The 27,390-nt window shown below is 43.6% G+C and overlaps 1 protein-coding gene across 1 annotated transcript in view; it reads left to right on the forward strand.

Moving 5' to 3' along the window:
• Nucleotides 1-25,731, forward strand: part of XIRP1 (xin actin binding repeat containing 1) — a 31,240-nt gene extending 5,509 nt beyond the window's left edge. The window contains exons 2-4 of the mRNA XM_061586225.1: nt 12,660-12,820; nt 14,229-14,282; nt 16,988-25,731. Of these exons, the coding sequence (XP_061442209.1) occupies nt 16,988-24,646 (7,659 nt within the window). The 5' untranslated portion in view covers nt 12,660-12,820; nt 14,229-14,282 and the 3' untranslated portion in view covers nt 24,647-25,731. The remainder of the gene's footprint in view (nt 1-12,659; nt 12,821-14,228; nt 14,283-16,987) is intronic.
• Nucleotides 25,732-27,390: the final 1,659 nt, after the last annotated feature.

Genomic DNA, 27,390 nt, shown 5'->3' on the forward strand with positions numbered 1-27,390 from the left:
CTGCTTGCAGGCCTCCCATAATGAGCATCTAGTTGGCCACTGTGAGAACAGGATGCTGGACTAGATGGGCCACTGGCCTGCTCATACATTTGTAGGTTCTTGACTTTAAAAGTCAGTAAAACCACAAACATCCAGCCCCCTGCAATACTAAAATACACAATCACAACAGCAGCAGCAAAAATCAGCTGAACAAAAGAAAAAGTGGATGGGTGAGTGGGTTGCATAACTAGTTAGCATGCCAGAATCCCACTTGCTGTGGGAATTAACCAGAGAAATTGCTGCACACACCAACTAAGAATAGCCATGCAACCCCCTTCCAGCCCCCCCCATCTAACCCCACACATGCACACACATCCCCATTCTAATCCAGTGCCTGGCTGTGACAATGGACTGGATGAGGGCTAATAAACTGAGGCTCAATCCAGACAAGACTGAGATGCTGCTAGTGGGTGGTTCTTCTAACCATATGGTGGATGTCCAACCTGTCCTGGATGGGGTTGCACTCTCCCTGAAGGAGCAGGTTAGTAGCTTCGGGGTTCTCCTGAAACCATCTCTGTCACTTGAGGCTCAGGTAGCCTCAGTTGCACGGAGTGCCTTCTACCAACTTTGGTTGGTGGCCCAGCTGCGCCCCTATCTGGACAGGGATAACCTGGCTTCAGTTGTCCATGCTCTGATAACCTCCAAGTTAGATTACTGCAATGCACTCTATGTGGGGCTGCCTTTGAAGACGGTTCGGAAACTGCAGCTTGTGCAAAATGCAGCAGCCAGATTGGTAACAGGGACCAGACAGTCCGAACATATAAAACCGATTCTGGCCCGCTTGCATTGGCTGCCTGTATGTTTCTGAGCTCGATTCAAGGTGCTGGTTTTAACCTATAAAGCCTTACATGGCTTGGGACCACAATACCTGATGGAACGCCTCTCCCAATATGAACCCACCCATACAATATGCTCAACATCAAAGGCCATCCTCTGGGTGCCTACTCCAAGGGAAGCTGGGAGTCTGGCAACAAGGGAGAGGGCCTTCTCAGTGGTGGCCCCCAAATTATGGAATGATTTTTTTTGACGACGTGCGCCTGGCGCCAACACTGTTATCTTTTTGGCACCAGATCAAGACTTTCCTCTTCTCCCAGGCATTTTAGCATGTGTTTTTAAATTGTTTAAAAATTAAAAATTGTGCTTTAAATTGTTTTTGAAAGATGTGTTTTAAATTTGTATATTTGTTTTTAATGTTTTTAGTTACTGTAAACCGCCCAGAGAGCTTCAGCTATGGGGCGGTATATAAATACAATATATAAGGAAATAATCCCATAGATGCTCACACATTCTCTGAACATCTGAAAAGGGCTCTGGGACAATATCATTTAGGACAGAATCCAATAGGCTTTGCCATTTTTACATGTCCTATTGATTTCAATTTGCTATTAAAGATTCAAAAAGAAAAGAAAAGGCGTGATTTCTAGAAGTTGTGCTAGATCTTTTAAACTGTCATTTCTATTTCCATTTGCCTTCAACCATATACTTTCTCTGTTACCTGCCTGTATCAAAAGAGACTCGGAGAGAGAGAGAAAGAGGTCAGGAATGAGCTTGCTCCATCAGGAATGCAGACAGGATCAGGGGCTTCACAGTAAAACAATGGCCCACCAGCACGCAGAAGAGAAGGGGGCAGGGTGGGAAAAGGGTTGAGTGTACAGCCATGGACTGAGTGGGGTTGCACATAGCCAACCCCATCACCTTCAGTTAAAATGCCACATTGGCTTCTCCACCAGCTATTATTACTGCTTATCCATCTATGAGTGGCGCCAGTGCTTAGCAAGCCTTTTGTCAGGGCCCAAATTATCTTGCAGCAAAGCAAAGGGAGAGAGGATTAGGGGGGAGGCCACGCGAGTGAATTCCTTAACTTCCAGCAAGAGAGTCAGGAGCTGTTAAAAGGAGGGGCTGGAATGCTGGCGTCATTGACCAAGGCTGACATGCCTTTCGGTGAAGGCACGGGCAATGCTTGGAAAGGCAAAGGCAGATGTGGTAAAAGAGCAATTATGGCAAGGTCTTCCTCCATGAAGGGTGTACCTGGCCTCACCATTTGCATGGCGTGTTCCAGCACATCAAATGCTGGTTCAGTTGCCAGTCTTGCCTTGAATGTCAACCAGGCTGAGCCCACTTTTAGTTACTTACATGTTTGTTGTTGTTATGTGCCTTCAAGTCGACTATGACTTATGGCGACCCTATGAATCAGTGACCTCCAAGAGCATCTGTCATGAACTACCCTGTTCAGATCTTGTAAGTTCAGGTCTGTGGCTTACATGTTTATATATTCAGAATTCATCTTATTTTTTTAAACCAGGAGTGCAGTAGTTAGGCTGCAATCCTAACCCCATTTACCTGGGAGTAATCTCCTTTGAATTCAGCAGGACTTACTTCTGAGTAGGGGTGGTGGAAGAAATTTGATTCAGTTCACATTTAAAGACACACCCGCATAATTTGCACTTCTTGATACAATATGTGAATCAAAAGAGTGTCATCCACCCTCATCCCCCACATCAGGAATCCCCTTGGATACACCACAGTGTGATGGCATTCAATCTAAGGGCACCCTGGGGGGGAGAAAAAGTTGCTCAGAGGCTTCCTGCAGCCAAGAAAATCTCTGATACCATTTTTGTCTTTAAAAAAAACACTTAAAGGAACCACAACTGCTGCTTCAGTAAGAGAACAAAATTTTAGAGAATTTCATCCCCCCTTTTCCTTTTCTCAAGCCCCACTCCCCAACTTTCAAAGTTTAAATTTTTTTGTTTTAGTTTAGCACTAAAATCCCCTTGCTTGCCCTCTTGCCTCTTCCCCTGCAAGGAATAAAGTTTGGGATTCCAAAAATTTCATGATGTTCAATGCACACTATCCCACAAATCACATCAAAAAGGGTTTGGGTATATTCCAGGCAATCATGTCTACTAAGCCACAGCTGCATGGTAAGGATGGTAAGTTGTGTCAATGTCAGTTCTCTCAGTTTCTCATCTTCCAATCTTAAATTCAGTTCTCCACATTTCTACGGCAATTTGTGATATTTTTTTTAAAAAATCTCATAAAAATTATCCTGCATTTTAGTGCAAATTTCTCCTGTTAAATACATCTTTGTAGGCAGTTCTAACGTACAATAATAATAAATAATAATAATTTTATTTATTGGTCGCCTATCTGTCCAGGTTAATGGACACTCTAGGCGACTTGCCATAAAAAACAATACATCATATACAATATACAAAATAAAACACAGTCAATTTAAAATCAGTTTCCAATTAAAACATCATAAAACTAACCCTCCCCAATCCCATAGGCCTGCCTGAATAGCATTTTTGAAAGTATTTTCTCGTCATATAATGCATTTTTGTATGTTATTTTCACTCATATATTCATTTTTATGCACATTTTCCCCAACTTATGCATTTTTGTAAATAACATTTGCTTGGCAAACTACATTGCAAAATTAGAATAAATGCAAATTTCGAAGGATGGCTGTGTTTCAGTTCTCATAGCGTTTCAGAAAGGGCAAATTTGATAGATTTGGCTTGAAATGCAAACTGAACTGAATTTCTCCACCATCCCTACTGCATGGTGGGTTTGAATGCAAGAGATACTCTTGCAATCGACTGTCATTGACTGTATGCATACTTCTCATTACCGATAGGACCAAGAAAGAAAGAAAAGTCTGCTTTTTCTAGTACCTGCTTCGCCCTATATATTTCCAGTACTATGCAAAAAGTATCTGAGACTGTTGGAAGTAGCTAGCAAATGTTATGACCTGATCCCCAACAGAATTTCAATTTGAGAGATTTATAGAGGTAAATAAGTCAATAGAAAGGAGACTCTGGGAGCTCCTCTTATAAAGAATATATTCATTAATTAGGATGGATAGCCCACTATCTGTAATTCATTGTGACAAAACTGTCACATCAATTTTGTCGCATCATTATTAATTTTCATGTTACCAGCGTAGAACCAGGAGCGACAGAATATGACTTAGCTACAGCCATCAAGTCAGTCTGGGCTTCACAGTAGAGATAAAAAGAACTGTCAGTTTCAGTTCTCTCAGTTTCTCATTCTTCGAATATTAAATTCAGTTCTCCACATTTCTGCTGCAATTTGCACTTTAAAAAAAAAAAACTCCAGCATTTTAGTGCAAACTTCTAATAAACACACTTTTGCAGACAGCTTTGATTTAATGTACACATTTTTGCAAGCAATTTCCTGTCATATAATGCATTTTTGTGTGTTATTTTCACTCATATATTCATTTTAAGCACATTTCCCCCTAACGTATGAGTTTTTGTAAACATTGTTTGGTTGGCGAACTACATTGCAAAATTCAAATAAGTGCGAATTTTGAAGGATGGCTGCATGTTGATTCTCCTGTTGTTTCAGAACGTGCAGTTTTGATCGATTCAGTTTGAAATGAGAACAGAATTGAATTTCTGCCCCATCCCTTCTTCACAGCAACATATCACTCTCTCTCTCTCTCTCTCTCTCTCTCTCTCTTGTCCAAACCCAGCATTCAGTCACACGGGCTCAATTGCTGCATGGACCGAGCTCAGTCAAAAGTGGTATTCAAGCTGAACTGGTGTATTCTTGCTCAGTGGAATTTCAAGCGCATTTCTATAAGTCATGGGGTGTTTTTTTCAGGGGTGGTCTTTATACATTTTATTTATTTATTATTTATTTATTAGATGTATATCCCGCCCTTCCTCCCACTAGGAGCCAAGGGGGGCAATACATCCCTAGAGCATTGCCTAACTTTGCCTACAGTTTAATTTAAAGCTAGGTTGCAGGTTTCATAGAATCATAGAATAGCAGAGTTGGGCCTATAAGGCCATCCAGTCCAACCCCCTGCTCAAGGCAGGAATCCAAATCAAAGCATTCCCGACAGATGGCTGTCCAGCTGCCTCTTGAATGCCTCCAGTGTCAGAGAGCCCACCACCTCTCTAGGTAATTGATTCCATTGTCGTATGGCTCTAACAGTTAGGAAGTTTTTCCTGATGTCCAGTCGAAATCTGGCTTCCTGTTTCTCCTTAGGTGAACCAATTGGGTAATATCAAGAGAAGCCAAAAGAGTTTTGATGAGGGTAAAGAAATTCCTCGGGGGGAGGGGGTGATACATAAATGGCAGTGTGTGAAGGCAGCAGTGCTGATGGAATTAAGCAGGGCTAGGTGTGGTCAGTAGGTACGATTGCTACCTTGAGCTCTGAGGGAGAAAGGCAGACTTTGAAACACTTACAGAGCTCGTATCGTGCCAGGCTGGGTTCTGTGCATCTCCACCGCTGCGGAGAGACAAATCCTGTTGGCATTTCGGTCAACCAAAGCAGGTCTTGCGCAGTGACACAATAGGGATTTTGCTTACCAGGTCTATTTGTTCAGGGCAGATGGTTTCAGCAGTGAAGCTGACGACATGCTCTTGGCCACCTCCAGCAGAGAGGCTGGGTGCTGAGCTTGCAGCTTCAGCTTTTTTTAGTAGGGGATTCTGTATGTCGGCAGCCCGGGGTGAATGGTGGCCCTCAGCCAGCCCAGAGAAGGAGGCGATTGATGCTAACAGGTGGGTGGCATTGTTGGACGACAGGCTCAGTGTGGTTTTATATAGAGGCAAGACAGGGCAGGGAGGGAAGAGGGAGATGGAAAGTGGTGTCTTAAGGGGTGCTCTGAGCAGCAAAAAATTAATAATAGTAATAACAGAGTTATGATTTATATATTTTCCTCCCCCTTGGTGGGATTCCAGCCATTGGCCCTAATGCCGACATTGCAGCAGCATTTGTAGTAATGACAGCTATTGTGGAGAGATAAAATGCTCATGGTGTAAAGCATATGCTGGCTAGAGCTGATGGGAGCTGCAGTCCAAAACATCTGGAGGGCACCAGGTTGGCAAAGACTGGTTTAAAGGGCATCACAGAATGAGTCTTGTTTACTGCTCAAGATTCTGGGCAATTTCTAGCAAGGAAGAAAAATTCACTCAGGACAAACTAGCCGATCCGGCTCACAGGGAGGTTGTCCGCTTTCGCTGTTGGGTCATGTGATGCTGCGCTCATGCTGCTGTGTCTTAACATCTATCTGTTAAATTATGCCTTTGTTGGTGCCAGTGAGAGGCTTTCCTCCAGATGCAATAGTGGTTATGTGGGAGGTGTTTGAATCCAGATTGGAACAGTGTGGGAGGCAAAGGCTTAAATCCCCTCCCTCCTCTGTGGTCCCAATCTGGATCAGTGGGCCCCTACAGCTACTGTTTACAAAATATCTTGCAGCCAGTTGCATGATTATTACCATGTCTCGTATGCAAAACCATATCTGGGTTTGCTTTACACAGTGTCACACACGCCTCCAACAGAATGCAGCTTAGGGTCTTTAGTTCCCCACTCTTGGCCCAGCTAGGGTTGCCAGGTTCTTGGCCTGATCCTGATCTTGTATCTTTAGGAGAAGAGAAAGTCAGCCAAGTGCAGGTGTTCTTGCAACTCTGTAATGGGAAAAACCACAAGGTGGAATTCTCCCTTCCCCCTGCACAACTTTGAAAGATACAGAAGACCTCTCAGTTACCAGGCCCAGCCTCCACGAGGTCTTTTGTATCTTTAAAAGTTGTGCAGGGGGAAGGGAGAATTCCACCTTGTGGTTTTTCTCATTACAGTGTTGCAAGAACACCTGCACTTGCTGACTTTCTCTTCTCCTAAAGATGTAGGATCAGTCTCAGGCCATGAACCTGGCAACCCTAGGCCCAGCTGTAGTCTGGACAACACGAGTGGAACCTTCTTAATTTGGCACCATGACTGAGGAACACCCTCCCTCGAGAGAGGTGTAGGGTGGCCTAGGGTTCGGGGAGAAATTTGATTCAGTTCACATTTAAAGGTGAACTGACCTGTTCTGAAACAAAACATGAATCAAAACACAGAAATTCACGCTGATACGGTTTTTCTAAAGCAATTCTCCAGCCAGGTAATATGTAAAAAAAATGCATATATTGGAGTAAAGTGTATATATTCGTAAAAATATAGAAGTGCATATATTAGTAAAAATATTGTACCAAAAATGCTCTGTATTAGGGGAAATTGCTTTGCAAGAATGTGTATATTAGGAGTAATTCACACTTAAATGCTGAAGAATATTCATGAGGGCTATTTAAAAAAAATCACAAAGTGATGTGGAAATGTGTAGAGCTGAACTTAAGATTGGAAAAATGAAAAAGCAAGAGAAACCAAAGCTGACATTTTCGCCCGCCCTTTCCAATATAGTGCTCCTCCACCTTTAGCAGTTGCGTAAAAGAGGCATTTCAGCAAGGGTGAAACTCCCTCTTCTGCCCAACTGTTAAAGGAGCAGGAACGCTGTCTGCTTTTACGTCTGCCCACCCTAGCAGAGGTACCCTTATGTCAGGTTTTCAAGCACTTTGAACCTGAAAACATTCCTCTTCCAAAAGCCTTGGAGTCGGAGTGCTATTGCCTCATGATGTTCTATTTCAGTGTTTATTCCTCTGATTTGATTTTAAAATGTTGTACGTTTTGCATTATTAGACACCTTTGGTACTTATTAGAAAAAGACAGTCCCCAAAGAGAATAAATAAATTCTAGAAACCCCAGTCTCAGACAAAGGGTTGGGATTTCATGGAAAGGTTGGCTCTCAGACAGCCTTCCAGCCATTTGCAATGTTGTGATTCATGACTGTGTGGCTGGGTTTTTGCAGTTCAGCAGCATCTGTCCTTTGCAGCGTGATTAGCAGCAGCATCCAGCCCTTCTTGGATAGGCTATACTCCAGAGCTCCTGATGCCCTGGAGAGTAGCTGATCCAAATGGGACTTTGAAGTCACTCCCAAGCAGCTGCCTAGGGACAATTGAGCATGCATTGTTCCTTTGCAGCTGAGTCTTTACTTGCCCATCCCTGACAGCACGTGTTATGTCATGAGAGGGGAGAGTGAGTGTGGCTTAAGGAAGATGACCACATGAAAAATAAACTTGGTTTTTAATCCATCTAGATCACTGTGATTGGAGTGCTCTGGGAAAATAATTCATTGTGATTAAAAGCTAGAGTTGTCCATCAAAAAGGAAAGATCTGCCCACCTCTCTACCACCTCCCTTCTCAAGTTCTGGGCGTTTCCCCAGGCAGCAGGCTTCTTGGAGGCAGGATAGTTACGTAGTTTTTGGACAGCCAAGGCCACAGAGCAACTTGGAAACTTAGGGAGTCTCTGATCCGACTCAAAACACAGTGCGTTGAGATATGAGAACCTTCCCCGAATCAGCCCGATTCACCTCGTAATTCAAGGCACACACAGAGCGAAGGCACACCCCTAGCCTTATGCTAGGTCAGACTGCCCATCCACCCCAGTAATGTCTACTCTGACCGGCAGCGGCTGTCTAGGATGACAACCCAAGGCTAATGCAATTAGAGGCTGCCTCGACAGAAGTAATGTGCCCAATGGTACAGCTGTATTCTTCTCTGGCTGGACCTCACCTGGAGTACTGTGTACACTTCTGGGCACTGCCATTTGGGAAGGGTATCAACAAACTGGAAAAAGTCCAGAAGAGGGTGAGAAAGATGGAGAGGAGCCTGGAGACCAATTCGAATGAATTGAAGGAGTTGGGTATATTTAGCCTGGAAACAAGATTATTTAGAGAGAACAATGCAGGGGAGAAAAATATATTCAACACTAACATTTTAAAGATTGATGCTGAAATGGAACAGAATAAATTTATGAATGAACAGATGTAAAACGGACATGGGGTGGAAATAGACTGATCCTCCCAGCCCTTGTCAACTGTAGCATGACCTTGGGATGTAGAGCGGGGATTATAGAAACAGACACCCAAAGAAGCATGTTTCTCAGCAAAAGATGAAGGCTCAGTATTGTGGGTATCAGTACAGTGAGTGAAATACCTAGACTCACTGGGGCCACCACGGATAGCTGGATTGTTGCATCAGTTGTGTGCATGATAGATGCGCCACGCATTGGAATAATAAATATGAGGCATTCCCACAGTTCAGCTTGGCATTTTCAGCTGTCTGGAATGTTTCAGTGTTAAGGCCCATCATAAACCGGTCTCTAGTGCTGCCTCTCATCCCATGCTGAACTCTGGTGCAAGAGTGCAAAATAAATGTAAACTACGTCAGTAGTGAAATCATACACATATGTATTCTTCACAAGTTCTCTTCAAAATACACAGAAATGGTGGCAAGGAAAGCGCTGGCCTCCATTTCCATGTATTTTAAGTGGCGAAGAATACACAAAGGGGCCTTTCCTGATCAATGCTGCATGTGCATATCTTATACTCTGCAACGTTCAAAACTTTGCATGAAAAACCACCCTCAGATGTGATCCCTCAAATCCCAAAAACCATGAGATCTCAACGTATTTAAGGTTTGTTGTTGCCATGGATTAAATTAGCACTCCCAGATATGTGTACACGGCTGTTTAAAGGTATGGACATGCCATCCACTTGACAGTTTAAGAATTTGGTGCCCAAGATTGTGTGTGTTCCTCATCCCTCCCCCTTCCCTTTTTCCTTTTGTGTTGTGTACTTTTAGATTGTAAGCCTGAGGGTAGGGGCTGTGATATTTATATTGATATATAAGCTGCTCTGGGAGACTTTTTGGGCAAAAAGTGGGATGTAAATACTTTGAATCAATAAGTGCTTGCTTTGTGGGACATACATGGTGATTGTGCTTGCCACATCATGGTTGGAACCCTCCTAATTCTTTCTTACTACAGGAAACTGTTCATTATATTTTATACCACATCTTTTAGCAAATTTGGTCCCCCAGAAGGGAGCTTTCTTCTCTGGAATCAGGGAGGTCCAAGTAAGCATTGTACAATCGGTCACATCCATCCACACCATACATTTAAGCACACAGCTTCCCCCAAATAATCCCTTACAGAGCTACAGTTCCCAGCATGCTTCACCAACTATAGTTCCCAGGATTCTTTTGGGGAAACCATGTGCTTTAAATGTGTGGTGCAGAGATGCAGCCTTCGAAGTGTAATTGCATCTTCCTAAGCTCTTAAGGCACATGGGCTCAGGCTGCTGTTTGTGACTCCTTTTCTCAGAAATACTGCTTTAGAAAAGCTGACAAGCCAGCAGCAAGCTGAGAAGTATTAAACTCTATAAAAGTGGGAAAAGGTGAGCATTGCAGTCGATTAACCTACACAGAGAACCTTTCAATTGCATCTCAACTGGGCAACCACACAGGACAGGGAGCAAGAGGCATCAACAGAGCAATGAAAACCACATTGATATTTTTAAGTGTGCACATTGTTACACTCTTAAAAGTGGACCTTGTGACTTGATTTAATGAGGATGTTATGAAGCCTTTTTTAAAAGGTAATGAAGATAATCTCAGGCTAAGAGATTTGATAAGTACCAAAGTTCACTTTTGAAAGTGTCAGTTGGGAACACCTCTGTCCGCTACAGATCTCCAACAAATCGTATCATGAGTTATTTTGATTATTGTAAATGATATCACAGGGCATGTTTGTTTGTTTGTCATAACTAGGGACCTAATAAAAAGAGCTTAATGATCCTTAATTGCTGGAAGTCTCTCTCCCGTCTTTGGGATGCCATACCCTTCAGAGTTTGCAAGAAGGACAGGGAGATAGCTTGAAGCAGGTTTGAATTTAGGCAGACACACAGGGTAGAGATTCACTGAAAATGGAAATGAACTGCTGTCAAGTCAATTCCAACTTATGGAATAGGGTTTTCATGGTAAGCAGTATTCAGAGGTGGTTTTACCATTGCTTTCCTCTGAGGCTGAGAGGCAGTGACTGGCACAAGGTCACCCAGTGAGCTTCAAGGCTGTGTGGGGATTCAATGCTGGGAAAAACAGAGGGGAGTAGAAAAAGAGGAACACCAAACAAGACATGGGTCGATTCCATAAAGTGAGCCACAGACCTCACTACAAGAACTGAACAGGGTGATTCATGACAGATGCTATTGGAGGTCGCTGATTCATAGGGTTCCCACAAGTCACAATCGACTTGAAGGCATATAACAACAACAGGGTAGAGACACATTCACTGTTCTGCTGGTTCCAGTGGATCGCAACCTCTTTTCTGAAAAAAAGGGCACGTGACGATAGTCAAAGCCTGCCCCTTTTTACTGTAAAACCTGGTGGAATCAGCTTGGGTGTATTTTTTTTTATTTGCTTCAAACAGATTTCACAATTGATCAGCGGATCAACCCGTTCCCCCTCCATGTGTGGCCAATGGAAACACTTTGCAGTAGGCGACTAGTGTGTTCACAGACACAGAGAGAGATGGCAAGCTGGGAGTTTAGCTAAACAAGAGGCAGTGGGGCTGTGAGGGGTCCAGTCAGTAACTCTTCAGGGATCTGAAATAGGAATAGCAATTGTGCTGCCTGCTTCCTTACCATTTCCTCTGCTACACTATTTGCAAATAAACAACTATGATAAAGACACCATAAGGCTCCATTATTTTATACATCACAAGGAAATGAACCCTGTAAAGATGTCAGCACTGGAGCTTTCTACCACACAGGGAAATGGGTTCAGTCCTTTTGTTCCAATATGAAAATGCATCTATATGCTTTTCATGGATCAGTTGATGCCTCATCCTCTCTCTCTTCTAGAGTTGCCTACCATTTCACCCACTGCAAAATCGGCTGCTTTGTTTTGCCTATATTTCAGGGGTGAAGTGAATGTCTTTTGAGGGGAAGAGGAGAAGCTGCCATTTTGTTTTCCCCAGAAAGTCCTGTTCTGAGGTGCTTTGTGAATTTTGAGAAATTCAAAATGGCTGCCACCATATAAAAAATGGTTGCCTCCATTGCCACTCACTGGGAGCAAGCATTATAGTGGACAGAAGTTGAATATATACCAAAAGGCACACTTTTGCCAAGCGGGAGGGATTATTCCTCCATATTATTTTATTCAAGGTGCCGTTTCAAATGCCCCCTCAAAAGAAAGTACAGTGATAGAAGCAGGCTTGTTCAACATATAAAGTCATGAGGTACTTTTCCATTCAAACCTATATTTAAACCTGAAATACTAGGGAAAGTCTCTTTAAACATTTGGCTTTCTTTCTAAATAACCTTCCTCTTTCAGTCTTTAAGTAGAGACCTTATCCCAGTCTGCGTCTGTGTTGGAATTGCTTTTAAAGATGTTTTTAAAGCTTTTTTATATTAAAAACGTGTTTTTAAGGATGTTTTGTTGTAATATGTTTTAAAGTCAGTTTTATGATGTTTTAGAGTGTTTTTAGTGCTTTTGTTTGCCGCTCTAGGTTTCTACTGGGAGGAAGTATGGGATATAAATTGAATTATTATTATTATTATTATTATTATTATTGATGATGATGATGATGATGATGATGATGATGATGATGATAATAATAATAATAATAATAATAATAATAATAATAATAATAATAATAATAATAATAATAATAATAATAATAATAATAATAATGGAGAAGGAGGAGGAGGAGGTCTCCCAAGACCTAACCACACTGCTCTTTTGCTTCTAGGGTTTGGCAATTGGAGGCCAGATTTGGCTACATGACCACCAGTTGCTGACCCCTCCCACCAGGATCATGCATCATTTGAGTCCTGAAATAGCAAGCTTTTCAGCAGGAGGGTAACAAGTAGTATCTAAACTGATGCTGGTGCACTGGCACATACTTCAGCATATATCTCTGTCTCTGTTCCAGATGAGAGGACCCTGGGAGTTTTAAACAGCTCAGACCACAAAAGCCACATACCTCGTCAAGGACACAGGGCGGCCTCTTTCCCCTCTGTGAAGGAGAGGTCTGCTCTCTATCTGTCTCGGGCAGCTGCTGCCGCTGATCACGCCGGTGGTCTGACAGAACCAGTAAGTTTCTCATCCTTGACATTCCTCCCATTTTTCTGAGTCAACAGAAGTATTTAAGCAATGTATTTCTCCAGCAAATGGTCATCATGGAGCAAAAGAGAACTGGGGAGGGAGATTGATGCCATTTTGGGAACATGTGTTTGTGGTAATCTCCTTCTGAACAAGCAGCTATTGCATATATCTGAAATAGCTGTGGAGCCATTCAAAAAGTTCAGATAATCGCAAACACAGATAAACAGAAGTGCTCTTGCGTTCACGCTGATATCACAGTGTTTTGGGGCACACTTTAACTTATAGTAGTTTTAAAGCAATTTAACTGTCATGAATTAAGGATAGGGGAGAAATTTTGGTTCAGTTCACATCTTAATGCATTTACACCTAATGCACACTTCCTGGCACATTAAGCAAATTGAAACACAGCTACTCTTTGAAATTGACACTTCTACAAATTTTGCAGTGCAGTTTTCCTACCAAATAACGTATACAAAAATGCATATATTAGGGGAAAGGGTCCACAGAAGTGAATATATGAGTGGGGGAAAAACAAGAATGCATAATATTCAGGAAAATTGATTGCAAAACTTGCAATACAAAAATGTGTATATGCTAAAAATTGCATGTCGAAATGTTTAGAATCAGGAAAAATTTGCACTAAAATTCTGATGAATTTTCATGAGGACGCTTACAAACTAATGTGAAAATGTTGAGAACTGAACTTAAGACTAGAAAAATGAGAAAGTGATAGATTCAGCCATGCTTACAATGGATGCTGGTCCATTTGAACAAAGGGGGCACTGCCCCACCAACTTCAGTCTGCCCTCAACCAGTCCCAGCTGCCCGTCCTGTTACTTATGCCCTGTTCAAGGGGCGACACTGGTTGTGTCAGCTTCCCCCTCCATAATCTGTGTTGCCCATGTAAAATTCAACAGGGAGGAGGATGGGGACAAAACTAGAGTTAGTTAACTCCACCTGTCATTGGCTCTCACTCCACCTATTGTTCTATTCTATACAACTGTAGCCCTGTTCTCTTTTGCATCTGGACACCCTACATGAAAGCTGCCAAAGACTCTAGGAAATAACAGATGGCAAGAGACTTCTCTGTTAGGAATCTTGAGCCACCCCACTCCCTTCCTATCCTACTGCCACAGAGGACTACAATTCCCAGGATTCCATGGCAAGCAGCTGTTAAACCAGTCTAAGTCTGTGGCACAGTACAGATAAGCCTGCACTATGGTGAAACTGAAAATTCAGATAAAATAGCTTTATAGAATTGTGCCTATACATTAACACCAAATTTGATGTTTACATATATGTAGCTTACAGAGCTATAAATATATATTTAGTTACCTGTGTGTGTATATGTGTGTGTAGCATAAAAATACTTTCTGTTGTTCTGTGTTTCCTTCAGCATTTCATACAAGAGATTTCTTTCAATTCTCTTGGTAACCAGAAAGCTAATAAGGTAGGAAATTCTACAAATATATGTGCAGTTGCCTAACCCAATATCTGTAGGCAGTTGTGTGGTTTAGGCTAACAATTAATGAAGGCTTTGTGTCTTTAAAATTATCTTGGATTTTAAATTTCACTAATGTAGAATTGCTTGAAAGTACCAAAAGGCAACCGAAACTAGAGTGGCTTGTAGTTTGGTTTGCAATATACTGATGTTTGTTTGTTGACTAATACATTGTCTAGGTTCTTGTTTAAAGGAAATATTTGTGCATACAACTGAGGGACTCATATGTGCAGTAAAGGGGATGGAACAAAAAAGGTGTGTCTAATTCTTAGGCACCCCATTAGATTCTCTGAGATCTACTAATGATGCCTGATTTGTCTGAATGGTGCTATCTGTGTATGAGGAAAGGAATTAAGTAGGGCTGACAAAAAATTGGTTGGTTCACATTATTTATAAAATTTGCATTTCCCAAACCAACATGTGAGCTGAAATACAGCTGTTCTCTGAAATTTGCATTTCTCTAAATTTTGCAACGCAGTTCTCCAACCAAAGAATGCCAACAAAAGTATATATATATAAGTGAAAACTGCATGCAAAAAAGCATGAACTCATAAAACAAAATGTACAAAAATACATTTAATGGGGGGGTGGGTGGAATTGCTTGTCAAAATTCATATCCCAGACAAAATTGTATACAAAATGTGAATATTAGGAGAAATGCATGAAAATGCACATGAATTTTCATGCAAACATTTTTCTTTAAAAAAATCACAAATGTATGTGAAAATAGGGCTAAATGAACTTAAAACTGGGAAAACACAAAACTGAAATTGTGTTTTGGCCATCCCTAGGGGACGTTCCTGGTGACTCCCCTCCCTAGTTATGCAATTCCCTCTTATTACAGACTTGTCCAAATCCAAACCTGAGCACCTTCCCCAAGTGTTGCAAGTCCAACCTGTTTTGTCTGGCCTTTGAGGCTCAGGATTAAGGGATCAAGGAATGACATTGAATTGGATAAAACTGCTGCTGGGAAGGAGGGCTGCTGTTATCATCAGCCCCCAGAGCTGGCATCAGAGGTCAGCATTGCTGGCACTTGCCCAGCAGGGGAACGACTACCAAATCCTGGAACCTCCTTTGCCCTGCTGAGTCTCCTTCTTGACATTGCTGCCTGTTCACCTGCGCTGAATGAGCAACAAAGCTGTGAGAGAAGTATGGCCGTTTTTTCTTCCTTGGAGGTGGCACAGATCCAGCCCAAAGAAAGAGGCAAGCAGATGGACAGTGGCAACAATGGCAAAGAGAAAACGGTGGCTTGGGAGCATGCATGCGCACAAGAGCTCTAGATCACAAAGGTGCTCAGATGGGAGCTTCCTGTTCAGTCGCCATTATGGGTCTGTTGCTTGTTAGCTTTCACTCACCACCAGTAGAACTGGGAGAAGAAAGTTCCTTGGCTGTCCTCTACACCAGCCTCCAACATGCACACTGGACAGGAGATTGTGGAGAGGACGGCAGACACCCAAGTGCATAGGATGGAAGGTGCATGCACTAGGGATGTGCTAGAATTCTGTCCAATTCAAATTTGGTACTGAATTTTCCATTAATTCGCTTTTTTAAAAATCCTCTTCTAAAACATCAATCATAAGAATGATTATCAATATTTCCTTTAAAAATATCGATATACTCAAACTATGTTTTTCAAGAAAATATTGATATTTCCTTTAAAAATGTTGATAGTAGTATCAATTTTAAAAATATATCGATATTTAAAAAAACCATGGATTGGTAAAAGGAGCAGCTAGTGAATACAGAATGAACTCAAATCGCTGCAAGCCCATTAGGTCGACAGGATGCTTGCAAACCGGCATTGGCCAATGGATCCCATCCCTAGCATGCACACAAGCAGTGGTTCTGCAAGAAATGGTGCCCTTCCTGCTCCTCCTTACATGCTTCCATACCCTCTGAAATGCTTTTGTCACTCTCTAGCAACATGGCACCTGACGTCTTCCCCTGGCGCCCATGAAGCCTCTTGAGGGCCTTTGAGATCTTCCCCTGGTGCCCATGAAACCCTTAACCCTCTCCCCATTGCTCCCTTAGTCATTAGGTGGCGAAGGTGATTATCTTTTTCTCCCTTGAAAAGTACATAGAGCTTAAGGAGGAAGTTGGAAGAATGACACTCTTTCCCACTTCTTCTTTCAGCTCTATGCATTTTTCAAGACTCAGATTAATTTTACTAGATACTGTGTTTACCCAGATGTCTTGGAAAAGGCAAAGTAGGTATACACACACTTTCCCTCTACCTCTCTGTTTGGTGGAGGGGAATGATCCGGGAGAGAACTGACCAGAGGTGGGGCACCCATGGCACTCACTCAAAAATCCAAATGTGTCCTTGGGCTTGAAAAAGTTGGTGACTCCTCCTCTAGCTAAATAGACAAATAGGACTTAAAGGCTGAAGTAACTACATGCCTAGACTGAGTTTGTTTTGTAGCTTCTCGCTGTGAATAGGGATTTCTTTAACACTGTTAATCACAAGCCGGTTGTGGTGATCCTGGGGATTTGCAGTGGTATGATGCCTGATGTTCTTTGGAGGCATGGAATGGACATATGCACACATACATATTAACCAAAACTGCTGCATGAGTTTGGCCTTTCTCACTAACAAGCTGGTGCATGGATGGAGAGATTATGCTGACTGTGAAAAAAAACTTGTTTCTTTAAAGATGGCAGAAACTCAGAATGAGAAGTCTTCTAAGGCACACATCAAGAAGTCAGATGAGGATCTGCCCCCACCTCCACCTCCTCCCCCCCAGGATTCTGCCCCAGCCCCAGCTTTCTTTACTGGGAATCAGGATTCTAACCCACTGCCTCTACCTCCTCCTAAGGAATCTTTCTCCAAGTTCTATCAGCAGCGTCAGGTGAATGAGCTGAAGAGGCTCTACCGTCACATGCATCCAGAGCTAAGAAAAAATCTGGAAGAGGCTGTGTCAGAGGATCTAGCAGACATGCTGAATGCAGACGATCCTGGTGCTCAGGCATCAGCAAATCTAGATGCAGTGCTTCCAGGAGAGGTTCAATCCATGCGCTGGATCTTTGAGAATTGGACCCTGGACTCCATTGGTGAACATCAAGCCACCAAGAAGCTGACCGAAGAGGAAGCCATCCCAAATGGAGATGTGAAAAATAGGTCCATGAGGTTTGAAAGTCAGCCATTCAACAAAGACAGGCTGCTAGTTTCGGACAAGGCATCTGAGAAAGCCAAAGGGGACGTGCACACGGCTCGGTGGTTATTTGAAACTCAGCCACTAGACTCTTTGAACAAACTGTATTTGGATGAGACTGACTTGCAAGAGGCAGTCCTTAAAGAGCCTGTGCAGAGCGGGGATGTAAAAGGGGCCGCCCAACTGTTTGAAACTCATTCCTTAGATGCCTTGGGCCGCTGCAGTTCGGTCGAGGAGCAGAATATCTTGCAGCTGAAGTCAGAAATTCAAGAACTCAAAGGCAGCGTCAAGAAAACCATCAAGCTCTTTCAAACTGAGCCCCTCTGTGCTATCAGGGACAAAACGGGAAACATCCACGAGATCAAATCTGTCTGCAGAGAGGAAATACAGAGCAATGCCGTGAAGACAGCTCGCTGGCTCTTTGAAACCCAGCCCCTGGATATGATCAACAAGGACACCTCCAAAGTGCAAGTCCTTCGAGGGATATCACTGGAGGAGGCAGCAAAGGGAAACGTCAGTGGAGCAAAATGGATCTTTGAAACTCAGCCCCTTGATGCCATAAGAGAATTCACTGTGGAAGAAACAGACTTCAAGGCTTCTCCAGACCTTATCCAAGGGGCTGATGTTAGTAAGCAGTGCCACATTTTTGAGACTCAACCTCTTGACACTCTTAAAGGAGAAACTTCTGACAGCATCCCAGCCAAACAAGAAGTTGTCAAAGGGAACGTAAAGTCAACCCTCTGGTTGTTTGAAACCCAGCCAATGGAAACACTAAAGGATAATTTTGAAGTGGGACATTTGCAGAAAGTAGAGCTTTCTGATGAGGAGAAAGGAGCTGTGAGACAAACCAAGCATGTCTTCGAGACCTGTCCTTTGGGCAGCATCTCCAAATCACCACCTGAGGACTCCTCAGTCACTAATGTACAAGCAATTGAGAAAGGTGATGTGAAGGCCTTCAAGAGCCTCTTTGAGACTCTCCCTTTAGATAGCATTAGGCAAGCAAGCACTGAAGAGATGGTTAGGGAAGGAGAGAAAATACTCCCTGGGAACGTCAAAGCCAACCAGTTCCTGTTTGAGACAACACCTTTGTATGCCATCAAGGACTGCTTCGGCAATTTCCACAAGGTCACCTCAGTGAGCAGAGAAGAGGAAGTTGTGGGCGGAGATGTCAAGAACTACAAATGGATGTTTGAAACCAAGCCTTTGGATCAATTTGACGACAGTGTCCAAAAAGTGGATATTATCCGGGGGATCACTAAGCAGGAAGTGATGGCTGGGGATGTCAAGACAGCCAAGTGGCTCTTTGAGACACAACCCATTGATGTCATCCATAATCAAATTAACCAAGCTGAACAGAAAGTCACTGAGAAAGGAGACTCTTCCCAAGGGGGTGATGTGAAGACCTGCAGGTGGTTGTTTGAGACACAACCAATGGATACTCTGTATGAGAAGGAGGAAAAGCAGCAAGATGAAGAAGAACCTGTGCCACGAGCTGATGTTAAGTCATGCACATGGATGTTTGAAACACAGCCCTTGGATTCCCTGAAAGGCCGAGAGGAACAATGTTTGCAGGTCAGCAAGGCCTATCGCCAGGATGAATCACAAGGGGTAGATGTGAAAATGGTCAGGCATGTATTTGAGACAGAACCCTTAATCAATGACATCACTAGTGACACCGATTCAAAGAAAATAATCCGGTACTCCAGCCGGGTGGAGATGCAGTCTGGAAAAGTCTCCAGGGTGAAGGAGTTTTTTGAAGCTAAGCCCTTGGACTCGGCTGATAAATCAAGCACAGCCATGAAGGGAATTGATATCCCAGTAGATGGAAACATTGAGCTAGGGGCAGTGCACAAGTTCACCTGGCTCTTTGAAAATTGCCCCATGGATACCTTGAAAAGCAGTGAGGGGGGCATTCAAGAGGTGCCTCCTCAAAAAGACATTCAAGGTGGAGATGTTGGAGGCAAGATATTTGTTTTTGAAACCTACTCCCTAGATCAGATCCATGACAAAGAGAATGAGAAGCAAATCAAGACAATTCAGGAAGAGACCATGAACAAAGCCAGTGTTAAGTCCTGCATGATGCTGTTTGAAACCCAGCCTCTATATGCCATCCAGGACAGAGATGGAGGGTACCATGAAGTCACATCTGTGAAGAAGGAAGAAATCATGAAAGGTGATGTGAAAGGTGCCCGATGGCAGTTTGAGACCAAACCTTTGGATCAGATAAAGAAAGATGAAGAGGTATTTGTGATCAGGGCAGTTACCCAAGAGGATTTCAAGAAGGGCAATGTCCAAACAGCCAGGTGGAGGTTTGAAACAGAGCCTCTAGATTCCATCACTGATGAAAAGAGGCCAGTCTTAAGGACTGTTGATGATGTCCCAAAGGTAGATGTCCAGTCTAATAAGCAACTCTTTGAGTCAGAGCAAATGGGTCAAAAGAAGTATGTGAGGATGGTCAGTGTCAGTGATGTCCAGCAAGGAGATGTCAGGACATCTACCTGGCTTTTTGAAAACCAGCCTATTGACTCCCTGAGAGGAGAATCTGAAATCACCTCCAGCCTGACCACTGTACAGAGAGAGGATATCGCTAAAGGGGATGTGAAGCGCTGCACATGGCTGTTTGAGACTCAGCCAATGGACAGTCTCAAAGACACAGAGGCTTCTGCAAATGCTGAGCCCCAAGAGGTGGTACCTCAGGCCAATGTAAAGAGCACCACGTGGTTGTTTGAAAGCACCCCTCTGGATAAACTCAGCACTTCTCAACACTGTACAGAAATGGAAGTAAGAGAGAGAACCATAAAAGACACTTTGGAAGTTCTCCTCTCCCATCAAGTGATCCAACATGATGGCATCCTTATAGAAGCCAATGATACCGAGAGTGTCAAGATGGCAAAATATCAACTTGATCACCAAGGAGCTCCTGAAATCCAAAAGGAAGAGGTCATGAGGGGTAATTTGCAAAGAATCTTGATGCAGCTGCTGCAGAGGACCAATGTGGAGACCCAGGGAGTTTTGGTGCAGGAAGAAGAGAGTGGGAATATCAAAATCAGTGCAGTGCAACTGTTGAACTCTGATAAAGTTGAGAAGAGCAAAGAGGAGTTGAGCGACAATGTGGCGAAGGCTCTCCGAGAACCTCTTAGCCAAGATGCCTCAGCCAAGAAAGGAATCATTATGCAGGAGACAAGGACTGGGTCAGCAAAGATTACCATCTACTCTCTCTTTCACCATGTTGCTCAACATCAGGAATTTGTCAAGGGTGATGTCAAGTCGACGATTGGGAATCTGCTAGCTTCTTCACAAGAGCAGAGGGCAACAGCAACCATCAAACGAGAGGAGAACGAGAGAGGCAATGTCCAGCTGTACACCAGCTGCATCGAAAAGGGAGACCTTGACTACTTAAAGAACCTCCAACGGGAGTCAGAGATAGAATCCCTGGTTTCCTCCCAAGCAAAAGAACAGCCACTGAAAACTGTGCAAGAGGTCAAGTTACCTGCCCAGCTACAGGAGGAAAAAATAGTGATGACAACAGCAGCAGATATTGTATTAGGGCATAGCGATGGGGCTAAGCAAGCGTTTGTGGGGGAGAGCAAAGAAGGTACGTTAGAAAGGGAGGCAGTGTGTGCAAGTGATCTAGGTCCCCCTCCACACTGTCTTGTGCAATCCCCATCCTCCGTGATAGCCAAAGAAAAGGTTGTTTCTGGGAATGTTAATTTGCCCACCCAGGCAGCACAAAAGGCACAGAATGGTAGCCACAGGGTAGTCAGAGAAGAAAAAATGATCATGGGCAATAGAAAACAGGGTACAATCACCACCAACAGAGTGGCCAATCAGAAGGATGCTACAGCCGCCCACTGTTCCACAGTAGGGGAAATCAACCAGATGACTGCACAGCCCAAAACACAAGCTCTGGGGAGTGATCTTCAAGCAGCAATGCAGAATCTACGGCTAGCCACAGCAGAGGCCAAAAGCCTCCAACACCAAGTCCAGAGCAAGCTGCAAAAGACAACCGAAAAGATTCAGCTCGGCCCTGCACAGCCCCAGGCGGCAGTCATGCAAACTACAGTACACAAAGAGGACTGTGTAGCTGCCGAGCAACAGCAAGCTAGTAACGTCACCTTCATCAGAGTGCAGAACACCTCCAAGCCCCATGCAAATGTGTCTCGGAAGATCATGACGTCACACGCAAAGGTCAGTGCCTCTGAGGAAGTACAGGGGGGCACGCTGCCACCTGCAGCCTGCCAGGATGGCCACGTTGTGCCCAGTGCAGATCTTAGTGTTAAGGACGGCCTTTATACTGCCAAGCCAGTGAAGTCCTATGTGAACCCATTTATTGAGTCTGATTACAAAGAGCACTCCGTTCCAGAAGAACGAGAGCAAGATGTGATAATCAGAGGGGATGTAAAGACAGCTATCAGAGCCTTGCAGACTGCTGCAACAGAACAGAGGCAAGTAGACAAAGAGGATGTTGTCCGTGGCAACTTAAAAGCCACGCTCGAGTCCCTGGAAAAGTCTAACGTTAATGTCTCCAAAGGAGATTTTAAAGCAGCTATGATATACAGAAACGCAGGGCAGTCCTATCCCAGTTGTAAAAAGAAAAACGAGGCTCATTCTGTTAGTAGTCAGGCAGCTGACATTGCAGCTTCAGGCTCACAAGCCGTTAATGACTTTCCTCCTCCTCCTCCAGCTTCAGCTTCAGTGATGACAGAATGCGACTCATCCTCAACCAAACCGAGAGAAGCAGAAGCTGTAGGGCATTATCCACCCTTACAACCGCATGTTCCTAAGACTCTCTCTCCCTCCCCTGCCAAGCCAAGTGGTCAGAAGCCTTTAGAGAAGCCACAAGTTCCCCCCAAGCCAGATGCTGTTGCCCCACCAAGGAAGAAACCTGTTCCACCTCCAAAACCAGGGTTCCTTTTGAAGGAAGTAGTACCCCATCCTCCCTGCTGCAAGAAAGGACAATCAGAAAAGGCAGCGGCTCCTCCTTCCCCTCTCACACCTCCTGCCGTGATTGAGCAGAGCAAATCAAAGGCTTCCCCCATCAACCAAACAAAGGCACCCGGTGGGGCTGAGGCATGGGAGCCATCTGCATGCAGACAGCATTCAACAGACTGCCCTGCGCCCCCATCACCTGTGGCAACTGTTGTCAAGGACATCAGTTCTGAGAAAAAGGCAATGAAAGATGTTGTCAAGACACCTCTGCAAGTAGCAGAAGAAAACTATAAGGCAAAGAAGAAAGAGCAAAGCAAAGTGGAAGTGGTTGAACGCAAGTCTTCATCAGAGGTGATTAAAAATGGCTCAGTTGGCTGCGAAGGCAGGGACTGCCATCCAACTAAGGAAATTCAAGGATCCGTGGAGTCATGCCAACAAGAAAATGGATGTGTGCTGCCAGGTAGGCAAGACACTGTCTTGTCTCTTGGATGTCAAACGGGTCTCCCTAACCTGGAAGGTCAGAGGAAGCCGTATCTCTCTGCAAAATGTCAAGCCAATATCCTGAGAAAAGGAACCATCACGACACATGCCTCATCATCGAAGATGGAAAATACAAGCACTCTTGGAGCCTCAAAGAACAACCAGAGAACAACTCCAAGAGCACAAGAAGAGGCATCAGAAGCTGCTGTTTCAGCATCTTCATCGGCACAGTCAAAGCAGTTCTTTAAAGGGCATCAGTTTGTGAACAGCAAAGGGTTAGGTGAACCAGAAATGAAGAATGAACAAGACACAGAGAAGGAAAAGCAGGCAGTGGTCATGCGGGGAAAAGCCTGCAGAGAAACAGAAGATGAACGTTGGAAGAGATTGTCTGTTCACAAGGAGGAGATCATGAAAGGGAATGTCAAGGAAGCCATGGAGATATTTGAGAACTTGCGAAGGCAGGAGGAGCTGCAGGAAATCCTAACCAGAGTGAAGGAGTTTGAGGGGGAAACCTCTAAGGTGGATGTGAAAGCCTTGAGGAGCCTCTTTGAGAATGTCCCTGAGTGGGTGGTGTATCACAAGACTCACCAAACTAAACAGCCCAAGGTAGAGAAGGCTGAACAGACAAAGGAAGTGAGGGAAGACGTGGACAGTGTTTCCTCTGTGGAGTTAGCTTTTGAAGATCTAGAGAGAGCAAGTGCTGAGATCATTCACTTAAAGGAGCAGACACTTAGCAGGCTGCTGGACATTGAAGAAGCCATCAGGAAAGCTCTGTATTCCATTTCTAGCCTGAAATCTGAATCGGATATAGCTGGACTCTCAGGACTTCTCAAGGAGTCTCTTGGGAGTTCTCAGAGCCTTGCTGCTGGCAACAACATTCGCAAGATCAGCATTGTCTCCAGCAAAGCCAAACAAGAGAAAGGAATGCAGAACTCTTCCTGGGAAGATGAAAAGGGGGCTGAAAAGCATGAGATGCCCAAGGTGGAGCTAGAGGTCCCCTGCATCATTCAGCCTCGAGCGAGTTCTCCTTTCTCCCCTTTATACATCTCCATTCAGTCTGCTGCACGGAAAACTGCAGAATCACCCAAAATGGTGCATTCCTCTGCCTCCAATTACATGGAAAGGGCAACAACAGAAAGGGACACATTTACTAAGGATATTTTTAGCTCATTGCCGCGTAAATCAGTGAGATCCGACGGCTGCAACTTGGCTTTCAGTGACAGCGAACAGGAGCGAATCAAGATGACAAAAGGAGGAAGTTTAATTAAGCAACAATGTCTCAGCAGTCCTGAACATCTCCAGCATCAGCTTAGCAGCAATGGTGATAAGGAACGGGACATGTCCCAAAGCTTGATCCAAGCAGGAGTATCTGACTATGCATCCAAAGGTTCGGTGTGTACTTTAAGCCCATCAAATCCAAGAAGGCAGAAAAGCATACTAGAACTCCAGACAAGTCATGATGGATCCAAGCTCTATGGGGCTACCAGAACTGTGACTGAACAGTATGAGGAGGTGGATCAGTTTGGCAACAAAATAATCACTTCCTCCACCACCGTCACCAAACAGTCAGAGACTCAGACATCCTCCACATGTGATATGGTTTCCTGCCCTACCAGATATGAAGTGACCGCCTCTCCAATCCTTCGTAAATACCTGAACAGCCCAGTGGAAGACTTCCACTCAAACGGAGGCCACCAGGAAACAGGAGTGGTCTTTGTCACTTTCAGCAACTCCAAGCCGGGAAAAAAATAAACCAGTTTTTCCTACTAGAAGATATCAACAATGGTGGGATCTACAAGCCAGCTAACCCCATAGTACTCACAGTTAAACCATCTTAATCCAACTGATTTTAATAGGACCCACCAACTTAAATGCAGCATATTCAATATTAAGCAATTTGTGGAATGGGCCTGTATATTACAAAAACTGCATGATAATAAGGAAAAACTCTTCAGCTTTGCAAAACCTTTGCAATGCGGTCCTAGTGTTTGTGGAAGAGTATGACCAATGAATTGAGAACCAGTTCCTCATGAAATGTCCACCAGCTTCATGCCATCACAGTATAGAGCTGGATTTCAGGTTGCACAAATGAAAAAGTGAAAACAAATAAATGGGGTGGCTCCTGTCAAGAGCACACTCTGTGCTTTTAAGACTTCGTATAAGAATCACCCTGCTGTACCAGGCAAAGGGTCTAAAATTCTTTTCCCAACAATAGACATTCAGATGTTCAAAGCAGAAGCCAAAGAGATTGGCACTGAACAGACAATTAAAGAATCAGTGGGCCAATATTTTGGGAAATATGCTCATTCTGCTGTGCCTTTTCCCACTCTTCTTCCTAATGGCAGAAACTTCCCAGCCTGTTACTCCTTCCTCTTCCCTCTTACCCTATCATTTGCCCACAGAAACACACAAATGACTTCTCTCATATAGATGCATCAATATCTGGAGGTGAAATAGTTTTTGTCATAGCTATTAACACCCTCAGCTTTATTATGTATTCACCAAGATGTTTAGTGCTATCCATATTTAGCAAGGGATACATATCAGGGGGAACCTGTATTTTAAGAGCTCCCATCATTGTCCTTCCCCCTTAATGAGAAAATAAAAGAAAAAAATCCAGTAAATACATGGGTGGTTTTTAGCATATTGATAGTTATTGCTTTTTTTATTTTGGAACTGTAATTTATTATTCATTGTTAACATGTCTTTAATTATGTATTCCTCGCTTTCTTTATGAAACCATGTAAAAGCAATTTTATTACAAAGTTTTGTACATTCTCAAGTGAAGATTTTAGTTATTTTGTGGTTGTTTTTTAATTTGCATTCTGGAGGTAAAGTTGACTTCTGAAAAATAGCTTGAGCTGGTTTGTTTCGTCTGCATATGTGTGTTGTGCCAAAAGATTTGATTCCTTTGAAATCACATTTCAGATCATCATTCTTTATGAGCTAGTCAGATTTGTCTATCAAAAGAGCCGGGTGACTGAATGCATTCAAAATTATCTTGAAATTACAATGAAAACTCTTTAACACTTTTAAAATGGGAAGCAGAGAGGGCTCTTCTTTTTTGCCTGATTTTCTAGAATGGTGAAAGGCCTGTTTCAAAAAAAACACAAACCTGACCAGCTCAACACCCGTCAGTCACCCTTGATTTCTTTATATCTGTACCTTTAACCATAACCTGATGTACAACAATGAAGAAAATGAAGTTTTCCTCATCAGTTTTCCTGGCCAGGGGTAAAGTGGTGGTGAAAACTTTCTTAATTTCCGTACTTCATTGCCTACATCGCTGTATACCAGAATGGTATTAAAGAAAGAGAGGTAGGACCAGAAAAAAAGAATCTACATTTCACCTGGTTCATAATACCCATCTGACAACACTGAAACAAGTTTTTTTAAGACAGGTGGCCACAGGTGGGGCAGTTCTCCCTCCATCCCAGGATGAACCATCATCTGTAGATTCCCATCTCAGAGTGGTTTATCAATCAATCCTACTTCCCTGGGAATTGTAGCTCTGGGAAGGGGAACAGGGGTCACCAACTCTCAGCACGCTTAACGAGCTACAGTTCCTGGATTCTTTGCGGGAAGCCATGACTGTTTAAAGTGGTACAGTAGTGATTTAAATGTATGGTGTGTATGTGGTAGGTTTCTAGCATTTGTAGAACCTGAGATATGAGGCAAAATGTACAGACGCTGTTCTCGTTGTTTTGGTGAGAAACTAGCCGGCTCCCCCTTTCAGTGTTTTACTTTGCCCCCACTCCCCTCTGGAAAAATTCCTGTGGACGCCCATGTTTCTTAATAATATGGGGTGGGGTGCCTCTGTTCCTTTCATCATAAGAGCCCCTTCATGCATTAACCAGATGAAGAGATCTCCACATGAATAAAAGTCCATGCCAATAGCCCCACCCTGACATCCACACATTGAGCACAGATGTCTGCACTAGGGAAGTCTACTTTCATACATTCTGCCACCCTGCACAATTGGCAGTCTAGAACACATACAGGTCGTCTAGTCTATGCACATATGCTATGTACAGGCAGGAATCCATTTGGTTAACACATGAAGGGGGTTAACATGTGTACAACACCATAACTTGTAAGCATTTGGTTTTAATCACCTAATGCCATTGTGTTCAGCCAAAATCAGCTCCTTTTCCTCTAGCAGATAATTAGTTAGACTTGTATCCCGCCCTTCGTATGAACTCCAGGGCGGGAACGAGAATATTGAAACTACTAACAATAAATAAAAGAACTAAACATCTAATGAAACCGATAAAACAATCAATGTTGAGAGCAGATAATCAGCAGTAGACAGTCACAGTCATTGCATACGCACTGCAGAAGCGGCAAACCATTCATAAATGTCGGGTAAACAGGTGGGGGCTTAGCCTGGCACTAGAATGTCAATGAAGCTGGTGTCGGAGACATCTCCTGGAAGAGGTCATCCCAAATTCAGGGTGCCATGCTAGACACCATAGAGTAGGCCCTTTCTCATGTCA

This window comes from Rhineura floridana, chromosome 10 (genome assembly GCF_030035675.1).
Source record: "Rhineura floridana isolate rRhiFlo1 chromosome 10, rRhiFlo1.hap2, whole genome shotgun sequence".
In the NCBI taxonomy this organism is placed as follows: Eukaryota; Metazoa; Chordata; class Lepidosauria; order Squamata; family Rhineuridae; genus Rhineura; species Rhineura floridana.